This window comes from Gossypium hirsutum, chromosome D03 (assembly GCF_007990345.1).
Source record: "Gossypium hirsutum isolate 1008001.06 chromosome D03, Gossypium_hirsutum_v2.1, whole genome shotgun sequence".
Taxonomy (NCBI): Eukaryota; Viridiplantae; Streptophyta; class Magnoliopsida; order Malvales; family Malvaceae; genus Gossypium; species Gossypium hirsutum.
The window spans coordinates 54932227-54956272 of NC_053439.1; the positions used below are offsets into that span (position 1 = coordinate 54932227).

The 24046-nt window shown below is 33.9% G+C and overlaps 1 protein-coding gene, 3 long non-coding RNA genes and 3 other non-coding genes across 21 annotated transcripts; 3 read left to right on the forward strand and 4 right to left on the reverse strand.

Moving 5' to 3' along the window:
* The first annotated feature begins 384 nt into the window (after nucleotides 1-384).
* Nucleotides 385-22139, forward strand: LOC107938560 (uncharacterized). Of its 6 annotated transcripts, none has more exons than XR_005911602.1 (9): nucleotides 385-704; nucleotides 813-956; nucleotides 13058-13108; nucleotides 13253-13394; nucleotides 14237-14283; nucleotides 16563-16626; nucleotides 17477-17541; nucleotides 17666-17765; nucleotides 21502-22139. It is a non-coding gene; the product is annotated as an uncharacterized lncRNA (long non-coding RNA). The 6 variants fall into 6 exon arrangements; XR_005911606.1 differs by lacking the exon at nucleotides 385-704 and adding an exon at nucleotides 16906-17293 and having other exon boundaries at nucleotides 711-956; nucleotides 13253-13950; XR_005911607.1 differs by lacking the exon at nucleotides 385-704 and adding an exon at nucleotides 16906-17293 and having other exon boundaries at nucleotides 712-956.
* On the forward strand, nucleotides 1620-3567 carry LOC107944085 (putative pentatricopeptide repeat-containing protein At1g26500). The gene has a single exon (XM_016877903.2). The coding sequence runs from the start codon at nucleotides 1620-1622 to the stop codon at nucleotides 3294-3296; it is 1677 nt and encodes a 558-aa protein (XP_016733392.2). The 3' UTR covers nucleotides 3297-3567.
* On the reverse strand, nucleotides 3599-15372 carry LOC107938490 (uncharacterized). 10 transcript variants are annotated; one of them, XR_005911601.1, is made up of 9 exons: nucleotides 15358-15372; nucleotides 11979-12032; nucleotides 11688-11802; nucleotides 8150-9908; nucleotides 7992-8061; nucleotides 6577-6719; nucleotides 6365-6482; nucleotides 5264-5456; nucleotides 4853-5182 (listed from the first exon to the last, which is right to left on the reverse strand). It is a non-coding gene; the product is annotated as an uncharacterized lncRNA (long non-coding RNA). The 10 variants fall into 10 exon arrangements; XR_005911593.1 differs by lacking the exon at nucleotides 15358-15372 and adding an exon at nucleotides 12128-12496; XR_005911600.1 differs by lacking the exon at nucleotides 15358-15372 and adding an exon at nucleotides 12128-12496 and having other exon boundaries at nucleotides 11979-12035.
* LOC121215837 (small nucleolar RNA snoR77Y) lies at nucleotides 8668-8760 on the reverse strand. The gene has a single exon (XR_005911808.1). It is a non-coding gene; the product is annotated as a small nucleolar RNA snoR77Y (small nucleolar RNA).
* Nucleotides 8781-8926, reverse strand: LOC121215839 (small nucleolar RNA snoR2/U65). Its single transcript, XR_005911810.1, has one exon. It is a non-coding gene; the product is annotated as a small nucleolar RNA snoR2/U65 (small nucleolar RNA).
* Nucleotides 9092-9156, reverse strand: LOC121215841 (small nucleolar RNA U49). Its single transcript, XR_005911812.1, has one exon. It is a non-coding gene; the product is annotated as a small nucleolar RNA U49 (small nucleolar RNA).
* Nucleotides 22140-22408: 269 nt separating the features above from the next.
* LOC121215636 (uncharacterized) lies at nucleotides 22409-23810 on the forward strand. The gene is made up of 2 exons (XR_005911609.1): nucleotides 22409-23415; nucleotides 23507-23810. It is a non-coding gene; the product is annotated as an uncharacterized lncRNA (long non-coding RNA).
* The last annotated feature ends 236 nt before the right edge of the window (nucleotides 23811-24046 follow it).

The window sequence follows — 24046 nt, forward strand, 5'->3', positions numbered from 1 at the left end:
AAATATCATTTATTTATCAAGCCTGATCCAATTTAATATGTAGATAGCTCTAATCATCAATCAAATAATGTAATATAATTTAAAAATTATAAATAATAAATTTAAATCACTTATTTTTAAATAGACAATTGTATCCATTTCTCTTTATAGTTCAAAATTTTAGGTTATATTCTCCTTTATATTTGTAGATATATATATTTTATTAAATTTTCTAACAATTAAATTATTTACGCATGGCTAGAAAATTTTAAAGTATTTACATTATAAATATATGGGTAATATTAAAATTGACATTTAATATTTATTTTTTTTCAAATTGGTCCTTATTTTTTTAGTGTAGTCTGTCCTTTTTTAGGTCTATTTTTTGGTTCCATTCGCTGCTTCTTTTAGTTTCCGTTTCTCTTCGATTTCTGTCCGGTTCGATTTCCTTTTTTAACCGTTACATGTGTGTATTTTTTCACTTGTATTTTCCCCAGTTTTTAATATTATTTTTTTGTTACTGTCATTTTCTTTCAAAAACTGAGTTTTTATTGCTACAATATGTTTCTAAGAACTAAAAAAATATAAAGAACTAAAAAAATATAAATTCAAATCTTAATTTTTTTATACAAAGTTATCTGCTCCATCTTTTATTTTTAGTGCATACCTATCCTTGAATTGGCCTGTTTGGAGATAGGACAAATTAGAACAGACCGTAATATCAGGTATCTTAAGCAACCTTTTTGTCTCTTCATTCCATGGCTTCCCAGCCGATTCTTTTCCCCCTCTGTCTCTCTCCTCTCTGTATTAAATTTTTCCTCATTCTTTTCTAGATTTGGTTAAAGTCAGGCTGGTTGTCAATCAGAAGATCAGGCCAAAATCAACGATTCTAGACTGGGTTGAGACATTCTTGTCCGTCATCGTGGATTTCTTGCCTGACAGTTTTGGCCTGCCTTTCTTTCCCTCCCTACTTCCAGGTTTGCCCCTTTTCTTCCTTAATAATAATTATTGTTTTTGTTGTAGTTTGTTTTTTGAGATGCTCTGTTGTATGGGTATTTTTCGTCTTTCTCTTTGGGGTATTTTTTTTATTGGGATCATCAGAAATTTCTTGGGGGTAAAGGTGATTTGGAGTTCTAAAATAAATTGAATAGCCACGCGCTATGATACTTATTTCCTTCGAACTTGGTTCAGATAATTTTTTACTTCAAAGCATGAACTGCAGATTTTTATTTTGCTGATTTGATCTGTAAAATATGTTAAATCCTCTTCTTCATCGGATAGTCATTTCAGGTATGAATCTTTAGTTCACCTCTGTCTTTGCCTTTTTCATGTCTTTTTTTCTTTCACATTTTGTGGACAATTTACACTTTGATGCCGACCAAATTTGTTGAAGGAAGCAAAAGGGCAAGTAAATTAATTTGTTTGACATTTACTTTTAAGGTCTTTTGTACAAGCTGCCTGGACTAGGAGATCTCGTGGTGAAGCTGCAAAGCAACCCAATAGGAAAACCATAGAAACAAGGAAATTTATTTTTTCTAAGCCTGAAAAATGTATTGGACTTTCAATTCAAATTTCTTTTTCTGATTTGTTTTCTCAGATGGAAGAACTCAAATCAAACCTAGTTCTTCTTTACTAAAAAAATGTTGATAAGAAGATTAAAAACCCTGCTTAAACCCTTGTCTGATCCTCACGTCCGTCTCATAGCCACCGAGTCAACTCAAAATCGACTCAGCAACCCATCTAACTGTCTCAATCCCGTAACTCCAATCAACCAACCCACTCTTCTGAAAGTCTGTACCATCCTCTACCAACAGCAAAACTCACCTGACTCACGCCTCCACTCATCCCTCTCTTCTTACAATCCTTCTTTCAACCCTGAATTCTTCCTTCAAGTTTGCAACACTTACCCATACTCCTGGCGCCCCATCTACCGATTCTTCCTCTACACCCAAAAAGCCCCTCACTTCACTCACAACTCCGTCACCTTCAACAAAGTGTTGGATGTAGTTGGAAAATCCAAAAACATTGACCTTTTTTGGGAAACTTGTCGGGAGATGGGAAAACTTGGTTTGGTCAATGATAAGACCTTTAGGATAGCTTTAAAGACCCTAGCATTAGCTAGGGAGTTGAAGACATGTGTTGGTTTTTTCCATTTGATGAATGGGTTTGGGGTTGGATACAAGTTGGAGACTTTAAATACAGTGGTGGAAAGTTTATGCGAGGATAAGCTTGTGGAAGAGGCAAAGTTTGTTACTTTCAAGTTGAAAGAGTGTGTTGAGCCAAATGGGGTTACTTATAAGTGGTTGATATGGGGGTTTTGTGATTTGGGTAATTTGATTGAGGCCTCAAAAATTTGGAATCTAATGGTGGATGAAGGGTTTGAGCCTGATGTTGAGGTTGTGGAGACAATGATGGAGGCACTTTTTAAGACTAATAAATATGATGAAGCAATGAAGGTTTTCCAAATGATGAGAGTTAAGAGAATGCATGATTTGGGGCTTTCAAGTTATAGGCTTGTGATCAAGTGGATGTGTAAGAGAGGCAAGATCGAGCAAGCCAATGGGATGTTTGAAGAAATGTGCCAAAGAGGGATCCAAGCTGATAATTTGACCTTGGCTTCGATTATTTACGGGCTTTTAGCAAGGGGAAGGATTAGAGAGGCTTATAGGATTGTGGAAGGAATTGAGATTCCGGATATCAGCATTTACCATAGACTAATAAAGGCGCTTTTGAGGTTGAGGAAGGCAGGGGAAGCAACACAAGTGTTTAGAGAGATGATAAAGAGAGGGTGTGAGCCTATAATGCATACATATATCATGTTACTGCAAGGTCATTTGGGGAAGAAAGGGAGGAAAGGACATGATCCATTGGTGAATTTTGACTCAATATTTGTTGGGGGCTTGATTAAGGCTGGAAAGACAGTAGAGGCTACCAAGTATGTGGAGAGAACAATGAAAAAAGGAATGGAAGTGCCTAGATTTGATTACAATAAATTTTTACATTACTACTCAAATGAGGAAGGTGTAATGATGTTTGAGGAGGTTGGCAAGAAATTAAGGGAAGTGGGGTTATTTGATTTGGCTGATATATTGGAGAGATATGGCCAGAAAATGGCCACTAGGAATAGGAGGAGAGAGAGGGCAGTTGATGAAACGCCTCCATATGTCTCGAGGCCTGCAGCTGCTCCATATGAGTTTTCTACCATCACTTTCAATGAGGTAGTCAATGTCGACGAGGGGATTGGAACAGGGTTTGGGTTCTTTATGATGACATCAACGACAATTTCTGCTTTCTCAAGATTGATACAAGGGAGGTGAATCTCAGCTACATCTGCAGTAGGCTTGCCAAAGCCGATTGTTTCCTCCATCTTTTCACCAACGTCATGAATGGAACCCTTGACCTTGTCTATAAATCCACAAATATAAGCAGTGTTTCATAAGGCTGAACACCAAAACGAATAACAAAAACACAATGAAAAAACTAAAAAAGAAGCATAAATCTGAAAACTAAAACAGAGATGAAAACTTGTTCTAAAGATGAAAACCACAATACCCAAAGATGAAAACCACAATACCCACAGAAATAAGAGAAGATAAGCATAGGTCTGAAACTAAAAAAGACGTCCCTTTCAACTAATTCTGGCTTATCAGATGATGACATACCTTAATAGCAAAGCTTCCAAGTAATTAATCAAATAAAGTTATTAGAAAAATGTTCAAGACATTTTTTTCTTTTGATAAAAGAAACTACAGGAAGCCCTAAATACTAAATAAATTAGTTAACATAGATCGCAATCCTTCTACGACTGTCAATTGAAGCAAGATTTAAAACCAGAGGATATATATATTGGTTAGCATATGTGTATAAAGAGAGAAGCAGAAGCAGCCAAGCAAGGAACAGCCGAAAGGACTGGAAAAGAGAGTCTATCTAAACACTAAACATGGAGCCAGCCAGAACACAAAGGAAAGATTGTGATCTGAGACATAAAAATCATCGAAGTGAAGAACAGCAGCCAAAACATCCAGATCCAGATCCAGATCATCATCATTGTTTCAGACATGACAATTTCTCATACTGTAACAAGTCAACAACGGCAATAACATTGTAACGATCAAAAAGAAAAGGCCATATACTAGTTTGCTACTACCATTCCTAGACTTAAAGGGTGACTGGTTTGATCATAACTTAAATCACTCATCTTCCGGTGGAGGGATGAGGATCCAACCCACCATCTTTCGAATATTGAAAATTTAAATTAAAAAGTGGAAAAGAAAGAAGACAGATAATTTGTAGTGAGATATACCTGCAAGCAGCGTTTTTCTTATTCTGATCTTGTTATATGTTTTGTGATAAGAAGAGAGCGGACACTGGCCAGCGGGATTATATAAGATTGGGGAAATGATAATAGGTTAGATCCAGAACATTAGCAGCCAGGCAAGGACAGCGGCCTTAGATCTGGTACTCTGACTGAAGCCTCAGGCCACTAAGATAAACGTAATACCAATCATATTGCAAATTTCAATGTTTAAACGAAAAATAGCTCCTTCTATCCCTTTCCAGTAGAAGTTTTCATATATAAGAAATGAACATTGCATGGTACACCAACATGGCTATATCAAGCCAGCAAAAAAAAAAAAACAAAATGTAGCGGTACAAGAAAATAGATCCTTTGTGTTCAAAAGGTTTTCTTGCTTGCTTAATCAATAGATTGTTTTGTTTCCTAAAATATGATGGTATTCACAGGGCATTAGACAAGCTTAAAAATGATTCAGATTTAGGTGGAATAGAAAGGTAAATGGTCAACCTTGCCAGGCAAAGAATCATAACCAAAGATGCTGAACAGATGGCTGAGCTAGACAAGCAGTCACATCTCTTAATAGAAATTCTTGTAGTATTAAAGAACACAAAAACAATGTCTTTTGGTGTAAGAATACACACGAACTATCCAACTCTGACAAACTAGAGCAAAGTGGATTACCAGCCGGTCATCATCATTTTCAGCATGGGTTATTCCTAGCAATCTCCAACCTTCAGCATTCTCAGGATTTTTCATAACTTCAGCCTTTAGGGCAAGCACTGCTTCACTCAAAAGTCCTTTCCTCAATAGCTCTTGACCTTCTTTTAAAGGATTTTGATGACCAACATATGGATTCATATCAGAAAATACAAAGACACCCCTTGAAGCGTCCGACCGCTGAGGAACCTACAAGTTTTCACATCCAAAACATTCATGTAGAATTAAGGGAGGTTATAAAGTGAACTTCTTCAAGGCTACCAGACTTACTCATCATATGAATTTGCCCAGTTATCAGACGAACTATCTCCCAAAGCCCCCTCACCAACTTGACGACCAAATTCTTCTGCCCAGTCATCACATGCAACTTTGAGCATTCATTGACCCATTGATCATCGACAGACTCTTGTTGCAATCATTCAGCGCCAAATTCATTGGCCCAATGGTCAGGTCCACGGAAAACCTATTAACCATCAAGTCAAGAACATTTAATGAAATGAAGAAAATTAGAATAATTCAAATAAGAATAAGAGCTTTGCACGGTTTAAGAGTCTCAAAATAATACATAACATGCAGAATCATTAGTTGCACTTTGTATCCTGAAAAAACAAATCAAAACACCCTAGTTGTTCTCATACAGTAGCAGACTCCTCAGCCCATTGATCAGGTTGAAGAAAATCAAAGAACCACCAACCAGAGTAGCAGATTCTGTATAATAAGAACATTTATACAAATTACAATGTTTTTAGCTGGTTTAACACCAAACAGAGATATACAATTACAAGAATCATCAGTGACAGTTTATCTTCTAACTTATTATAATCAAACGATGTTTGAATTTTGAAGGTCTCCAGGAAAAGAAAGGGGGATTTGATTAAGTTGTTGATATTAACACACCATGATGACAACACTTTAATTTGCACGTATGAGAATGACATTTCATGAAACTAAGTTCTGAGTAGTGATTATCTCCACAAAACTCATCGCGAAGCAACATATCAAGCATGCAAATGTAAAACATGTTTCTTTGCCCAGGCTTTAAAATCATAAAGGCCCTCACTTGGTTAGATATAACCAAAAGCATTTGTTTTTAAAAGAAATGGTAGCTGTTAAAAGCCTTTATGAAGGTTCTTAATAAAATGTTACTAGATATTGAAGCTCGTAACATAGGCACATATGAAAAGGGAACATGAAAGAGATTCAAATGTTAAAGCAGACTATTCACTAGGAAAATGAAACATTAAAAGACGACTGTCCTATTAAATCTTCTAAAAAACTTCAAATAAGCATATATCTAAAGAAAAACATCAAACACATCTTTCGAATTTTTAGATCACCAGAAAACTTTCAGTTAATGAACAAAGTACTTACTGGATCTTCCCAGGTGATTCTGGCTTGACATTGGGGGTCACTGCATTGTCAGTGGACTCTGGCTTTACACTAGTTGTTACAGCACTATCGATGGACCCTCAATTCACACCGTGGATTCCTGCATTATTCACAAACTTGCATTAGTTTTTAAATTTGGCCATTTTGGAACCACAGAGTAAATGCCAATTTCAGCTAGAAAACATAGGTAAAACCTTCTTAGCTCTCTTATTTTCTGTTGACCTGAACTTGAGTGGAAATAAACACTGATTAAATTCGCAGTGGGTTTCCAATGAAATAAAGCTCAGTATGGATTACTGAACAGACCAGAAAAGCAGTGTCAATACTGCTGATATTACTGAAACAAAAACAGAATTCCAAATTTATCAAACCGCACTTGTCCAAGGAAAGTGGCCTTAAATATATATCAACTGTAGATTAAATGAAAACAGCCAAGTGTTCAAGTAATGAAAACTATTCCCTGACCTTAAATATATATAAACTGTAGATTAAAGGAAATCGACCTCATTTAACACTCAAGATTAAATTTATCTTTACTTGTTAAACTTACCAGTAAACAGAGAGTAGGCTTCCCGTAACATACCTAAAACTTGCTAGTCCAGAAAATTAGAACATAACTTTTTGTCATTGTCCTAATCAAATTTTCACATCAACCATTAATTCACTGATTCGGAAAATTTTGAATTAAACCCAAAACAGCACAAGAAGATTGTTCAAAGAATCAAATTCATGCAAACTGATACGATGAAAACCGAAGTCATTAACCAATGGCTTAAAAAAGGAAAAGTGACCTCAATTTTGTTAGTTCCTTCTCCTTGGCAGGATCCCCTATCTTAAGTTTGTCTGCTTGTACAAATGTAGACAGCCTATGAATTAAGTAGATTTATTTATCATGCAGTTCTAACTGCTAATTCCATTAAATAGAAATCAATGTTACTTAAATCACTTGCTGCAAAAAGAAGGCAACATTTTCCAAAAGCTTCTTAAAATATGAATTACATAAAATCCGAAGCCATTTTTTTTCTGATAAGGTGCTACCTAGAAGACATGAGATTCTTCAAACATCTTTGAACCGACATTAAGAAAAACAAGAACACTTACAGATGTAAGGAACAGACCTGTCTAACCATAAAACAGAAATGAAAAGGCAAAAGACAAAGTTAAGATTCATACTTGAAAATCAGTCTACGATGAAACAGGAGATTTCGAAAATCACATAAAATGAGAAAACTTAGGTTTATCTCTCTCACGAAAACTGTTTTCCTACTGTAGCGCGATCTGGTTTTATCATTTAATATAAAGGAGTTACTATAAAGAACGGGTCGGTGATTGTAAGCTTTATTGAAAAAACAATAATTAAATCCTAATAATATTTGTTCATGTATCTGTTGTTTTTTTTAAACACCTACTTTTTTTAATTTAGGTCACCTATTTAGAAAATCCTAATAATAACCAACTGATATACCATAAAACAACCACAAAGTAACTCACAGACCACATCAATAAATTTCAAACACATAGCAAAAGAAAAAAAAACACAAGTAAAAAAGCATAATTCTTAAATTAAAACAGAGAAAGCCGAAGATAATGTTGAAGCAAAGATTCATACCTGAAATCAGTCTCCGATGAAGCAGGGGTTACAAAAATCGCAACAAAGAAACGGCAGAGAAATAAACCCACTGTAATATAAGTAAAAAAACATTGATCTGAAACCAAAATAGAAATGAAAAGGCAAAGACAGACAAAGACAAAGTTCAAGATTCATACCTCAAAATCAGTCCTCGATGAAGCAGGGGGTTTCAAAAACCACAAAAAACAGTGTAGCGTGTGTGTGTGTTTTGGCCTTTGGTTACGCAGAGCTAAAAAAATGAGAGGAAAAAAATTCAAAAGAGACCGAGAGAGAGAATCGATAAAGAAATGGGAGGAGATTTGGGTTGAAGAGATATATTTGAGGATTTGTTATGAAACCAGAAGAAATGAGGAAGAAAAAGAAAACAAAACAGGGAGACCGAGAGAGAGAGAGAGAAACGGCTAATAAATGGGTTTATGAAGTGCTGTAGTTTAAGTGTAGGGTGAGGTTTCAATTTGGGTTTTTATTTGAGTTTTGGGTTTTGGTTTGAGGTTTCAATTTCGATTTTAGATTGTATTATTGATTGAAAATTTGTTACGGAAATTGTGACTCATCACTTCAATTTTTTTTTACTTTTTTTTAAATCAAATTCATATTTGACAAAAATAATTATTTTTTAAATGGCTCAATAATGCCAGCAAAAAAAAGAGATTGTAGGAAGCCTCAGACAGCCAGTCGAGTTGACATAAAAATAAATTAAATATTCAGTCTGTAATTCTAACTATAATAATGAAATCCTCATTGGCTTCCACAATCCATCCATTTATAAACTGTAATCGCCGAAAACGGCTCCGTAGATCACAATGTTTCAGATCCACAGATTCCTATCAGCAAGCGAAACATGGAATTTATATCGGTCCAATCATAGCATCGCCGGTCACTACTCTTGGCTACCGGCGACGTGGCATCGGACCCAAAAAAAATCCATTCAAAAGAAAACCCTCAGAGACCCGTTTCAAATCACTCACACAGCGGAATACGCTTCGAGGAAGCATCCGCCTGAAACCATCAAACACCTAAGAACAAATATCAGAAGGCTGAGAATTGGCGGTTGGGAAGACGCGTATGTTCCTTAGCGTGTTGCCGCCGCTGATTAAAGTGTCATACGACACTTCCTATCTATGGGAATTCTTCATCACTGGGATTTCAAACTATAAAACACTTTTTCTTCTACATTTCAAAACAAATTTAAACCAAACCAAAACAAAACAAAACAAAAACAGAGAGTGGCAAAAAACTACGACCACTATCCCGAGTGGCAAAAAACCAATGGCCCAGTAGGACCAAAACAAAAAGAACACGAACCCAATCCAAAAACCACGAAACCGTCCCATCTAAACAAACCACCCCAAAACAGAAATGAGAAGGCAAAAAGACAAATCATAAGCAAAAAAAACACATAGTAGTCGATAAACTGACTAAAGAACAACGATACAAACATCAATAGATTTGAAAGGACAAACCAAAACAGTTCTTCATAACGCTGAGAACCAAAAACTCAAACCAAAGCAGACTGAAAAACAAGGAAAGACGCATAGATCTGAAAATTAAAACAGAGATGAAAAGGTAGAGACATTCTAAAGACGAAAACCCAAAAACCAACAGAAAAAAAGAAAAAAAGAAGAGAGGCATAGATCTGAAATTAAAAAATACATGAAAAGGCAAATACACAGTTAAAGTAAATGTTCGTACCTGTAATGCCTTTTTGCATCGGGTGTAAAATTTATATAAAAATTATATTTAATATAAATTTGTGTAAACCGCACAGTTAGGTCTGAAGCAGGGCAGTGATAAATATAAATTTGTGTATATTTAATATAAATAGAATCACTAACCGCACAGTTAGGTTGAAAGGTACTGGCCACATATGCCAAGCTCACTTCCATGCATACCTAGCTAAAGGATAAGCATTGTATAACTTATGCATATTATAAATAATTACTTACATTCCTCAAGCTTTGCAGAGATAAATATCATAAGCATACTCCATTGGCGAGTACCTTTCAACCTTTTCAGGCATACCTCAATGAAGGTACAATTATATAAGTAATTACAAGTTTTCCAGGGAAAAATATTGTGCAACGTTCAAGCAAATATTTCCAGGAACTTAGCTTTTAATGCATACTTCTACTTCTCAAACACTTAACCTACGAGACATACTTGCTATTCTTAGACACAGCCTTCAAGGCATACTTTGTCTTCTTCGGCACTTAGCCTTTAAGGCAAACTTCATCTTCTCAAATACTTGGCCTTCAAGGCATGCTTCGTCTTCTATGACACTTAGCCTTCAAGGCATACTTCATCTTCTTAGACACAGGCTTCAAGGAGGCATACTTCAACTTCTCAAACAACTAAAATTTTCAAAAACAAAGCCTCTTCAGGCACATTTAACCTTCTAAGGTAAATAGCGTTTCTAATAACACCTTGCTCATTTATACTTTGCCTCCAAGGCTTCATACATTCATACTTTGAATGTTTACACCTTACCTTTAAGGCCTTGTGTGAATTTCATAAGAACAATCAAATCACAAACTTCGCAAAAATTTCCTCCAATTTTACGAAACAAAATAGGCAGAAAATTTTCTAGACAGAACTTGCCCAGAACAAAGAGACTTCACTAATACTTTTTTTCTCAGGTAAGGTTACTTTATAACCTTCCTTTCAACCGAGGGCAATTGCTACACATATCCTCAGTTAACATACCTTCACCAGACCCCATCAATTGGGACAACCCCACCAAACAGAATAACCCCGCCAATCACCACTCTCTGCCCAAGGCCATGTCACGCCAAGCTAAACCACTCTGTTGTCACTACTCTTTAACCTCGTTACATCAAATCACATAGCCACCCTAATAGGGCACACACTTTGAATAACAAGCCCACCAATAAAACAAGGACACATGGCTTATAAGTGTTCCCCTTAAATACTCCCCTCAAACCTTATAACAAGAGGGGACCAATCTATCTACTACCACTTACAACTCTAGGCCCATTGAGTGAACTACCTCCGACCTTCTTGCCACATTCTTATGTTATACCAACAAAACCCTCAGTTTAATAAAGTTTAGGTTTTTTTTTTAAATATTTTTTACTTATTAGAAAAATGTATATTGTTATATAATTCACGTTAAGTATTTTATCTTTTACAGCACTAGAAGAGATCTACTTGAACAACAGTTTTTTATTAAACATCTAGGCCAAACAATTCCTAAACATCCAGGCTTTTGTTTATAAAATATATATCTAAAAATATAAAAGATAAAATTGAGCCTATTTTATAAAATAGGCTTTTGTTTTCATTTGGCCTGTTTTTCCAGGCTTTTTTCTTCCAAAAAAAAGGCTTCAGAATTCTAAAATGTTTTGCTTACAGAAATAGCAACGAAGCAAAAAAAAGAAGAAGAAGAAGAAGAAGAAAAGGTTAATTTACAAACCAAGCTCACTATTTTTACTATGATGGAGAAATGAAAGAGCCATGCTCTTTAAACTGGCAGTAATATCTAAACTACAATCCAGTACTAATATAGCTTCTCCATCACATAAACCATAAAAAAAAATACAATTATATAAAGGAAGGGGGGAAATCCAGAATCTAACAGCATTCATCATTAAAATCCAGAAATCAATAAGCAAACAAAACTCTTACTGCAGAAGAGAAATTGGAAAAGAAAAGTACCAAGAAGCGCTCGTGCCAAGTCAATTTGCGGCGCTTTTTGATGTGGGGAGGATCAACCAATGAAGAAGGGAAAGCTATTTCTTTGAGATCGTATCGGACGTAGTCATACAGCTTCCTGCACACAACTTTTACCTTCATTTTAGGTTGATATAGGAGAAACCCAATTTGATTAAGCTAATGCATTATCTTTGTTGTTCCACAGTTTAAATATTTAGGGGAAGCAGGTTATTAACAGGGTTTGGCTGTACAGAGGCCAAGGGCTTTTGATTTATTTGATTTTCTTTTTTTAACCTTTTCAAGCTTTTCAGGAGCTAGCTCGGATTTGGGAAAGTAAGCTGTTTGGTCCTGCTTAGATCAAAGATAAAGAAACCAAAATTAAAGTATGAGCAATAAACAAATTTCAAACAAAGAAGAAAAAGTGGTAATGCTTTCTTCAATACCAGAAGATGCTCATAAAATAAATAGCTGAGGATTTTGATTCATCACAGCCAGAAAAACTTGAGTTACTAAACTTTGGGAACGAAGAAAATGAAAAACAAAGTTAGAACTAAGAATTAATTGAGAAATCTCGGGAAACAAACAAATCGGGAAAATCGAGAAAGATTAGAGGAATATAGAAAGAGGAATCTTGATTATTCTTCGAGGGAGATTACTATTGGCAATTGGCAAGTCTCAATTGATGAATCAAAAAGGAAAATAAAAAATATATAATTAGCGTTTTGAAAATAGGGAGATAGAGAAAATTCGACAATACAAAAAACAGAGGAAAGAAGAAAGGCCCCTTTCCCTTAACTCTGAGCTAATAAATTTTTTGGTTGATTTAAATTTAAGGATTTGTGTTGTTCTTTTTATATACCGATATATGCTGTTTTTGGAGAGAAAGTAAAAACATGTCCTTGGGATGCGTTTTCATTGAAAAACAAGGCGCGCTTCCAGCCATGTCAGCTGAAAACGTGCCCTATAAGACTAGTGGGATAATGTTTCTGGTTGGCAGAATATAGAGGCTTGTAAGGTTTTTTCCTCTTTTCTCAGACTAGTGGGATAGTATTAGACCACCTGTCTGTCCTTGTCTTCATACAACAGTATGCATTTACTACCATATCATTTTTAACATAAATCAGAAGGAACATGCACATATATATTATTAATTATTGGATAGGTGGAGTATTCACTGTGTTTATTGATTGTTCTATCAACAGTATTAATCTGAGTTATGCTTGCATTTGTAACTATTGTTAGTTATTACTCTTAGAAGAAAAGAAATCTATTATTATTGCATAGGGTGTAACTTAAATTTTCTTTTGACATCATCACAATGTCCTGTTCCTAAGAAGATTGGCATAATCTAATCGGTAAACTTTCCTTTTCAGTTTAACACGGAGGGGTATCTTCTAAGGCTTCCTCTTCCAGAATGTTGGGTGGTAAGAAAAAAATACTGTGCTTGTTTCGCCACCATCTATTTATTTGTATAGTTGAGCCAAGTTACCTCCGTTCATACATACCCTGATTATTCTTTTTCTGAATGCTACATAGAATTTACTTGAGTACTGTTGTTCATTTTTCAGGGGAGAGGCAAAAGGGGAGAGGCAAGTTTCACATTACTTTCTTAGCTGTGGGATTTATTGAATTCAGGAATAGAGAAACATTCCCAGATGAGACTGAAGCCTGTAAACACAGCAACTGTAGAAGATCCAGATGTTTGAAACTGTAAGTTCACATGCGAGACAGAACATTTCACTTGAGTAATATGTTACTCGGACTTGGTTTAAGCATATACTCGAGATCGGTGTGTTTCATTTTCTTTTAAGTTTTCTTCATGTATTTAGAAGATGTTTGGAACATCATACCCTGAATGTTCAGAGGGTGCTCAAAAATAGTGAAGATGTTTAGAACATCTGTTGAGTTTTGTTGTTTGTTGTGATTGGCAGTTATTGTGAGTGCTTTGCAGCAGGGATTTACTGTAAGGATTATTGTGCATGTGATAACTGTTTGAACAAGCCAGATTATGAGGATATTGTTCTTGATATTCGACTTCAAATTGAATTGCTTAACCCTCTCGCATTGGCTCCACTTATTGTTAACCCACCTAATGATTCCCCTAATGTAACTGTAATTATAAATTCTATAATCCTACACTTTTTCCCTTTAAATTTGTGTAATTTCATAAGTGTTTGACAAGATGAACACACCATCAGCTAAGCACAAAAGTGGATGCAAATGCAAGAGGTCAAAATGCCTAAAATAGTAGTGCGAGTGCTATTGGGTATGTTTTAACTTTTTAGCTCCATGTTACTGATGTTGCTCCCAATTTCCTTTTTTATTTTTAAGAACTCGTATTCAAGATCCATGTGTAATATACACCTGGACATAGATATGTTATATGACTCTCCAAGTATATAAAAAAAACTCTTTAAATTACCAATCAGTGTTAGATTGCAAATCCTTTTCAAGTTTGAAAGATCAACATAAGCTTTTGATTGTTTGTTGAGTAAATTCATTTATGGTTTTTGTTGGGTATTTTTTTTATTGTTGCTTTTGATTGTTTGTAGGACTGGTAGGAGGCGGAAAAATCTGGTTTTCTATTGCCACAGACTCGGTAATCCTCTCTATCCTGTTTGCTAATGTTTGATTGAATGAAACTTGAACTTTTTTTTAACTAGTAAAATTTTAATGTACAGAAAAAAAAAGTAGTGAAGTATAGACAAAATCCAAGTAAGCATACTTGCGTTGTATGATTAGTATTTCTTTCAAATATTGTTGGATATCTAGCTAGGAGTTGTCTCTAGCTTGGAATGAAGTACAATCAAGAAGTTTGGAGCTTAATATGTTTTTGTTTAATATGCTATTCTAATATCCGCAAGAACATGAAATTTTGTCTAGAAATTTTGTTAAACATGTCTTCTTATTTCTTAAGAAGGTGCAAGGAAGTTTCCTCTAATAACAACAAAGTACCAGAAAATATTATGACTGATAGGTAGAACTTGTATGGTCAAGGGCACAAGGCGCATTCTAGGTGCTAAAATTCTTTTATTTCCTGAGGTGCAGGGGCAAAAAATTAAAAAAAAAGAGCTTGCCTAAGTGCAGTAAGGCAAAAGATATATGTGTCTATCCATTTATATACCAAGGTTAATAAATATAGTTATGATAATAAACTCTAAATTGTGATTCAGCTTATCTACAACATGTGCAAATTTTTTTTTCATTAATAGAGCAAGCTGCACGATTTCCTTATGATCCCATGTTGTTCTTGCCTGTTGTTGGATATTCAAATATTACACTTTTACCCTAAACTTTACAATTTTTACAATTTGGTCCCTACTCAATTAATCCCTCAATTGATCTAATTTTTCTCAATTAACACCTTTTCCAACTATTTTAAACTACTACATAGCCTTTCATACTCAAAACCGCAACACCAAACCTTAATTCCAAACTTTTTCACAATTAAGTCCCTAAAATCAATTTCTATCAAAATTACTTAATAAAATCATCATATAACAAAATTAAAGCTTTAATTCCATGTTCATTCATCATATACTTCCAGCATGTATTCATAGAAACTTTCAAAATCAGCCATGAAATAAAAAACTAATGAAATAATTAGTTGGACCTAATTATAAAAGTATCAAAATCACAAAAATTAGAAGAAATAATCAAGAATTAAACTTACATGATTCAAATATATGAAAAACCAGCTTGTTTCAGACCTCCTATGGCGTTTTTGCTGATAAATTGTGAAGAGATCTCTAGATTTTTCACTTTTGTCTTTGTTTTAAATGTTTAATTTGTTAAGTTTCCAATTTTGCCCCTATTTCTACTTACATTCTGCTGATTTTTCTTACCCAACCGTCCAGCCCATAAAATTTGGGCCTAATTGCCTTTTAAATCCCTCCTCATTAGTCACTTAAGCTATTTAATCACAATTTAACAAATTTTACACTGTTTTCAATTTAGTTCTTTTTAGTTAATTAACTATCCAAACGTTAAAATTTTCTAACGAAACTTTAATACCAACTCAATGACACTCTATAAATATTTCTAAAAATATTTATGGCTCGTTTTAAAATCTTTGAGGTCTCGATACCTCGTTTTTGATTTTAATTATTTTAATATTTATTCCTAGTATACTATTCACTATTTCAAAAATTTTTCTAACTTCACATTTAACTTATACTTACTAAATTTATAATATTTTCTACTCGTTTGTCAGATTTAGTGATCTCGAATCACCATTCCGACACCACTGAATATTCAGGCTATTACAACTAGAATATTAGGTATTTTAAGATATCCTGGTTTGAGAATAACCTGATTTTAGAAGCTTATTTAATAAAATAATATGTATCACAACATATTTAAATATTGTAAAAAATATATTTATTGAACGAATAAAAAATATTATTTAAATCATATTAGTATTAGTGGATAAATAAATCAAATCGAAACTTTCTTCTTATTAGTTTGAAATGCTCAATTATCACTTTATTAAATGAGTGTATTAAATAGCTAGTGACCGTTAGCAGGAGAAGAGCCCCTCTGCCCGTTTCATCAGTCTTTTCAAATCCCCTTCCTTTCCCATAGTTGGAAATTTAAATCCTCTCTCCTTCACTTTCCCAATTCTTCACCATCTCTTTCTCTTCAAATTTTTCCTCTCTCATCCGTTTTCTTCTCTTCCTTCTCAATCGTTTATGTTTTTTTTATATGGAAATCACTTGCTTCATCCATAGATTTTGGGTTTTCAGCCCTAGGAAATATTGTTTCGGTTCGTCTTTTCAAATCTATGGATGTCTTTGTGGTTGTTCTTGTTGCATGCTTTGGGAATGAAAGAAACTCTGGCTCTGCAAGATTTCAACAGCAATGGCCTCTCTTTTGCAGTCAATCTCTATTACATTGATTCTTATCCCAAAAAGACACGCTATTCCCTTCATCGTATTGCACGGTAATGTTCTTATCCCAATATCTTTTCTTTTCAATTTTAATGTTCATATGCACTCTTCCATGGCTTAAATTCGTTATTTATTGCCCTAAAACTTGAGATAAATGGGGATTAGATGCCAGTTTAACCTGATACACATATTTCTTTTATGGACATAATGCTTAAGGTTCAACTAAGACGACATAACTTCATTTCTAGTGAAATTGTTTAAGCAATTGTGCCTTTGTATAAATTGTTAAAATTCTGTTAAATGTACGGGTTAAACATGGTTCTTCTTATCAGGGAATTTGTTTGACAATAGGGTTATGCTGATAACGCTTTCTGCATAATATGGTGACTAGTCTAGCAGTCTGTGGAATCGACCAAACTGAATAAAGTAAATTAAAAACAATCATCATGTGTTTCTTTAATTTTCATTTTTCTTGAAGTATCCGTGTTCAACTCATTCCTGGCCGTGGGTATAGCATATGACCCTCCAAATACATGAAAAGGTTATGTTACTCGGACCTGGGTGTAAGTGTTTTTTCATTCTTTTCAAATATTTTCCTTTCTCCTTTCTTAACTACTGTTTTTTCATTCTTTTCAAATATTTTCCTTCTGTCCTGTTTTCTTTCTCCCAGCCTCCTTTCTTGTCCTTCCTTTCTTCACACACACAAATACGGTACATTAGGTAGAGAAACCCTAAGTTTTGTTTATCGTTTCTGTTATTTGTGATTTTTGAAATCCCCTATTTCATTGGAGATTCATTTCATGGATGAATATGTATTTAACTTTGTTTCTTTCCTTTTCATCTCTGTTTTTAGTTTCAAATATATGCTTCATTCTACTAATCTTTTCAGTGGACTTTTGCCAGGGTTTCCTGTTTTCTTATTCAAAGAGTCACTGTTACGTTCCGTTGAAATTATGTATCTCGGTGTGGTACTTTTTGGTTCTTTATCTTGTACTATATGTTCTTTTTTTTCTTCAATTTGTTTGCTTCCGTCTACTTTTTATTTCCTTTTATTTTTTTCTTCGCTAAATACTGTTTCGGTTTCTCTCTTAGGGCTTCTGTTTTGGCGTTTGGGCCCGAGCCCTCCTTAGTTTATGGTCTTTTGGGCTTTTATCCCGCTTGGAGTCTGTCTGACCCTATTTGCCAATGCACAGTAAGTTGCTTCTATTGTGAAAGTCTCTAAATCTGTGTTCTCTTTTTGCATACTGGTTTGTGATCCATCTCTTTGCTTGGGCCACGGATTTGGTTTTGTTTTCATTTTTTTAGTGTTTTGGGTTGGGTTGTTTTGGAATGCTTTTGAGCTGTTTTTATTTCCAGTTTTCTTTTGATAGTATTTAATTTTAAAAAGATTAGTAAAATATTTTTGAACATAACTGTTTAATTTTGAAGCAATTGTTTTAAAATTAAATAAGTTTAAAAAAATTTAATATAATTTAAATTTTTAAGGTTTTTTACTTCTCTCTGTTAATTTGTCCAAAACAGTAGTAGTGATTTAAAGAAGGTTTTAATTACCATAAATGTTACCATTGCATTATTCGTAATCTGAACCTGCTTTTATGTTATTTGGACATCATGCTTTAGATTTTTCTGTTTAGTTGTAAAGAATATTTTATCCGGTACAGATTTTTAACTGGCCTGCTGTAGTTAATTTTCTTTCTTATTCTGCTCCGACTTTATTCCTGTCATATAGTGCCTGAATAGCTTCTTCAGTAGTTGCTTTTTTTTGTCTGGATAATAGTTAGATAGAAGTATAATTTGTTCCGAACTTTCTTATTGCCGGCAGTAGGACGACATTTTCTGGAAATTAATTAACTATCCGTAAAAACTGGTCAGGTTTTTTTATGTTTTTAATTTTTGAGTTCGGTGTTTTGATGTTTAGAAATTTCTGTTTTGCTATGTGTTATTATTGAGGTGGCCTGTGACTTACTTTGTTGTTTTATGCTGTTTATTTCATTCTGTTATTTTCTAAATAAGAGGACCTAAATTAAAAAAAAAAAGGTGTCTAAAATAATGACAGATACATCAACAAATAATATATGAAAAGAAAACATTTCTTTTAATTATTCTTCTGGAGCAATTTACATAATATATATAATTATTTCAATAGTTTTCCACTCTTTATAGAATGCGAATTACCCACTAAACGATCAAAACTGGCATATAGGATTCCATAGTGGGACATTCTGTTCTTAGTTTTCTCAAAAATTCTGTAGTTTTAAAAAATAATAATAATCTAATTGGGATGCTTGTTAATATTGATAGTAATTGAAGAATTGGAGAATTTCAACCGATTTGCTAATTGCGAAGGTTTTTTTCGATTTGGGTTCATATACGGTGGAGGATGTCAAGATTGTGTATGCATATATGTTTTCTTTTTCATATTGCTAGGTGCTTGCATTCATTAGTAAGGATTGGGTATATTTTCTTTAAAATAGTTGGGATTGTTCGTGTTCTGTTGGGTATGATTTGCCAATGGATTTTGATTGGAAGTTTTAGGTAAGCCCATGGTATCTCTGTATATCAGCTGAATGGGAAGTTTTGTGTGATTATTGATATATCCATGTGGCGAAATACTCGGATTTTGGTTAAAGATAGAATTATATTCATCTGTGTTACCTAGCCTTACATGAAGGGAAATTAAGTTGTAATCTTTTAAGTGAATAGGTTCTAGTCGCAACCCTTAGATAAACATAATTTTGATTTTGCTTATTGGTTGATGGTTTTTATGAGACTGTAAAAAAGATGCTTTGGATATATTCTCTAATGATGTCATAATAATTTCTTCTTCATTTATTGTCTTAGTTGATTCTCAATGCATTCAGTTCTGAATAATTGTTCTTTTTCTTTTGAATTTTTTTGTTTTGGGTTAGCTTACAGAATTTAAAAATTGTCTTTGACCTATCGTTTGATAATTATTACCTTATACAAGTGCTGTTTGATTTTCTTTTTTTAATGTTGTCATAGTGTATAAATGTTAAGGGTTAAATATTTTAGAATTAAAAGCAAATAGATATGATATATATACGAGTTATAATAGTATTTAATTCATATTATACAATTAATATAAAATGAAATAGTTTATGTAGTATTTTAATTCATATTATTTAATTCATCGGGTGAACAAAATGTATAATCTCAAATAGTTGGATGACTAAATTGTCATTTTTCATTTTTTAAAGATTAAAACGGAAATTCACATTTAATTCAATGTCCCATGGACCACAGTGTAGTTTAATAGCACTAAGTCTTTTTTTTCTCAATTTTCTACCTTAACCATTGATTAAATCATTCATCTTACATTCTTTTCCTATTTAGATACATACATATATTTTAATGAATTTGGGGCTCCCTGGTATTCTAGGGGATAGTTTATTCTTAATAGAACTTTGGATATGTGGTAAATATTTTCGTTTTAGGGAGTAAATTCAGGTACAGAAATTCCATAGTAGTCTAACATCATCTATGTATTCAATTGAATGTGTTTTACGTCTTTTAAGGATTCAGCAAGTGATTTGTCTGTAATTTATGCTTTTGGTTGGTTTAAATAGTTTAACTATTTTAATGTGACAGTCCAGATAGCCTAATGGTCTCGTGTATAAAAAACTGCTTTCTAGTCTGATGTGCTGCAAAAGAAAAATCTCTGATTGGCTGGATTATAAGTACTGTGAAACCAGTCAACCATCAGTAAATCGGCGCATATGAATGACTTTAATTAAATAATTCCCTGTGAAACTCTACAATAATTAGTTTAATCGATCTGTCCTTGGGATATGTAGTACTCTTTCTATCCATATATAACTGTTTTTAGTTAATATCTTCTTGCCCTGTTTTTAGTTAGAGTGTTTGTGTTTGTGAGATAGTAACTAACAAATTGAGCCCACTTTCCTTTTTAAGCCATTGGTTAATGACTTCGGTTTATATCGTATTAGTTTGCATGGATTTGATTCTTTGAATAACCTTCTTGTGGTGTCTTGGGTTTAATTCAAAATTTTCGAATTATTAATGGTTGATGTGGAAATTTGATTAGGACAATGTGAAAAAGTGATGCTTTAATTTTCTGGACTGTCAAGATATAGGTATGTTAGGGGAAGCCTACTCTCTGTTTACTGGTAAGTTCAATCTCGAGTGTTATATGAGGTTGATATCTTTAATCTACAGTTTATATATATTTAAGGTCAGGGAATAGCTGTTTCTAATTACTTGAACACTTGACTGTTTTCATTTATCTACAGTTAATATATATTTAGGGCCACTTTCCTTATACAAGTGTTGTTTGATTTTCTTTTTTAAAGGAAAAATACAGTTTGTATGGACTCGTTGTTTTTCAAATAGAATAGAAAGTAAGAGGCTTTGGGATCAATTAACGTCAATTTTAACTAGAAGAACATGGTCTTATTTGGAGTGAAAATTCTTGCATTTTATCTGGTGCTAAGGTGGTGCATATTAGTCTTTGGTTTTCTTTTCACACTGCTAGGTGCTTTCACTCATCAGTAAGGATCGGGTTAGGTTTTCTTTAAAATAGTTAAGTGGAGGTCATTGACGAACTTAGTTGGAACTGTTTGTGTGCTGGTGCTTATATGATTTGGAATTGGATTTTGATTGAAATATTCGGGTAATATCTAAATGCATGGCCTGGATGGAATTAGGGATGCAATTTAACTGAAAATGTTGTTTTATATTACAAAGTAGTTACAAGTGTTTATTGTGTTGCATTAGAAGATGTTAACTAGGTGTTGTTTTCTTTCTTATGAAGAACGCTGTATATTTGCCTTTTTTGATCTTACGATGAGAGTTTTCTTTCAAAGTTTCATATTTGAATCGTATTACTGATTTATTTTTCAAAAAATCCAAATTACTCATCTTTCGCTTTGGTATTGTTAATTATGTAGAAAACGAAGGTTTCTCTTTTGTGGACGTCGGCCATTCATATCAACCCAAGGTATCTCTCTACAATCTAATGGTTAACAATGGAAGTTTAATAAAACCGTGGGTTTTTAGCTGCTTCCATGCAATTTTCTTCTTCATATCTGGAAAATATTACTAATTCAGAAGTACTTCTGGGTAAGTCTTTTTTTCTCAATTTTCTACCTTAACTATTGATTAAATCATTCATCTTACATTCTTTTCCTATTTAGATACATACATATATTTTAATGAAGTTGGGTCTCCCTGGTATTCTAGGTGATAGTTTATTTTTAATAGAACTTTGGATACGTGATAAATATTTTCGTTTTGGGGAGTAAATTTTGGTACATAAATTTGCATATTAGTCCAACATCATCTATGTATTCAATTGAATGTGTTTTTCGTCTTTTAAGGATGTTGCTTATGGACTCCTTGACGAAGATATCTTTCAGTCGCTGCTGCATTAGAGGTGGAGATTTGATTATTGTATATGAGAGGCATGATACTATGAAAGTTGTTAAAAGTGTGCGAGAATTCGGTTCTTCAAAATCTTTTGGGTGTATTTAAAGCTGTTAAAGCTGCATTATATTTGTCAAGGAATAAGAAAACACCAAGTAAATCATACCGAGTTTTTAAAGCATAGGCTTTTCTTCTTTTTTCCACGTCCTGCTTTTTTCTCGTTGAAGATTGGGGACTTTTGCGCTCGCAATAAAGCTAGGTCCTGATCGAGCAAGTAGTCCTATCTATCCACCTCTCCAAACACAATGTATTGACCACATCTGCTGGCATGTGATGTTTGGACATAGAATCGAGTCCTTGTAAATAAGCACTGAATTTATTTTACACGTTGAATTTATTTTACAAGTTTTATTAATCTCTAAATTTATTTTACAACGTTTTAGTAAGCATTGAATTTAATTCATTCTTATTCTGCAGTAGGGATATCCCCCGGATATCCCATACCTGGATAAGCTATTCGACGATTATTCCTGTCGTATCATATCCCGGTTCAGTATTTTTAGGGTCCGGTTCTGCTGTTTTCGCAGCCGGTTCAGATTTTTAACCTGTCTGGACCGGGTTACCTGGTGTAGTTATTCCAGCCAGGGATATCCTACTCCACGGATATCCCGGCTTGGGATATCCTATTCGAGGGTCATCCCGGCCTGGGATGTACTATTCTATGGATATCCCGGCTTGGAATCTAGTGGTTTGAGGCTTGGGGCCTGGGTTTTGGGTTGGGCTGGTTTTTTTGGGCTTTCGTTTCAGTGTTTGGGGTTTTGGATCTCTTAAGTTTTGGATTACTGAGTTTTGAACTACATCAGATAGTGATTTCAGGACCCAAAATTTATTAGCCTTGTAAATTATTAAAAAAGAATTGAGGATGAGGTTTCTTTTTAATTGAAATGGGCTCTTTTTATAATAAATCCAACAAGCCAACTCTAGGTCATTGATGACTTTAATCCAAAAAACCCAATGGACCGTCTGAATGAGGGGAAGAAAATAAGGAAGCCAGCCACTCCCTCTCTTCCTGATATATCTCCGGCAGTAAAACTCCACCGTTTCTTTCTATCTTCGTCAGTTGGGTTTTGGCTCAGATCGACTCCCGGGCAAGAATTTGTGCGTTTGTTTCGCAGTTCGAATCCTTATTTCTCTTCTCCTAAAGATTCTTTTCATTTGAATCTTTGCCATTATCGTTTTTACACAACTTTTGGTTTGGAATTACGGGTCGATCATTTGAATCTTTGCCATTATCTGTTTTGGAGTGTGGTGTGTTTAACTGTGTTGCCATTATTTGTTTCACATGTCGTGTAAATAATCGAGATTCCAATTCAAATGATGAGACAAGTGCTAGGGCTAGTCTATCCAGAATCGTTATGTTAGCTGAAGCTTTATTTGAGGTAATTTTTATTTCTTATGTTATTAGTCTGGGTAGTTCTTCTTTCTCTTTGCACCTATCTGTTGGAGTTAATTTCTATGCATTTTAACTAGGTTCTGGATGAAATCCCCCAGCAGTCTGTGGGTTTATCTTCTCGGCCTTCTGTATCTTCAATTTGATCTGTTCCCGCTCCTAATGAAGTTGTGGAATTGCTTCCTGTCAAAATTTATAACAAGTCACACAAACTTCATAATGATGAGGCTGGACAGTAAGTATTTATTTTTCTCTGCTGTTTGAGAAATGTGAAGCACACTTGAATTTTTTTTTTTGTTGACGGATAGTTGAAGATGAGATTTAACTGTGTGTGCCTTGACTTTAAATGGACCTGCAACAAAAGAATATGTGGTTGGCATTTTAGCTCAGAGTAAGTTATGAATTTGTATATGAGGTAAAATAAAACATAATCAGTTCTACAAAGCAGAAACTAAAAGCTTTCTGAGCTACAAAATGATAATGAGACAGTTTGATTCATGTCATAAGTATAATTAAGCTAATGAAAATATGGACTAAAATAAATAATAAGGTAACTAAACTTTTTTCTTTGTTGGAGAATTTAAAGCTGAATGGCTTAAAATCAGTATCCAATCAGCGAA

Excerpts from the sequence above, each read along its gene's own strand:
- LOC107944085 (XM_016877903.2), top strand. The coding sequence starts at position 1,620 with ATGTTGATAAGAAGATTAAAAACCCTGCTTAAACCCTTGTCTGATCCT.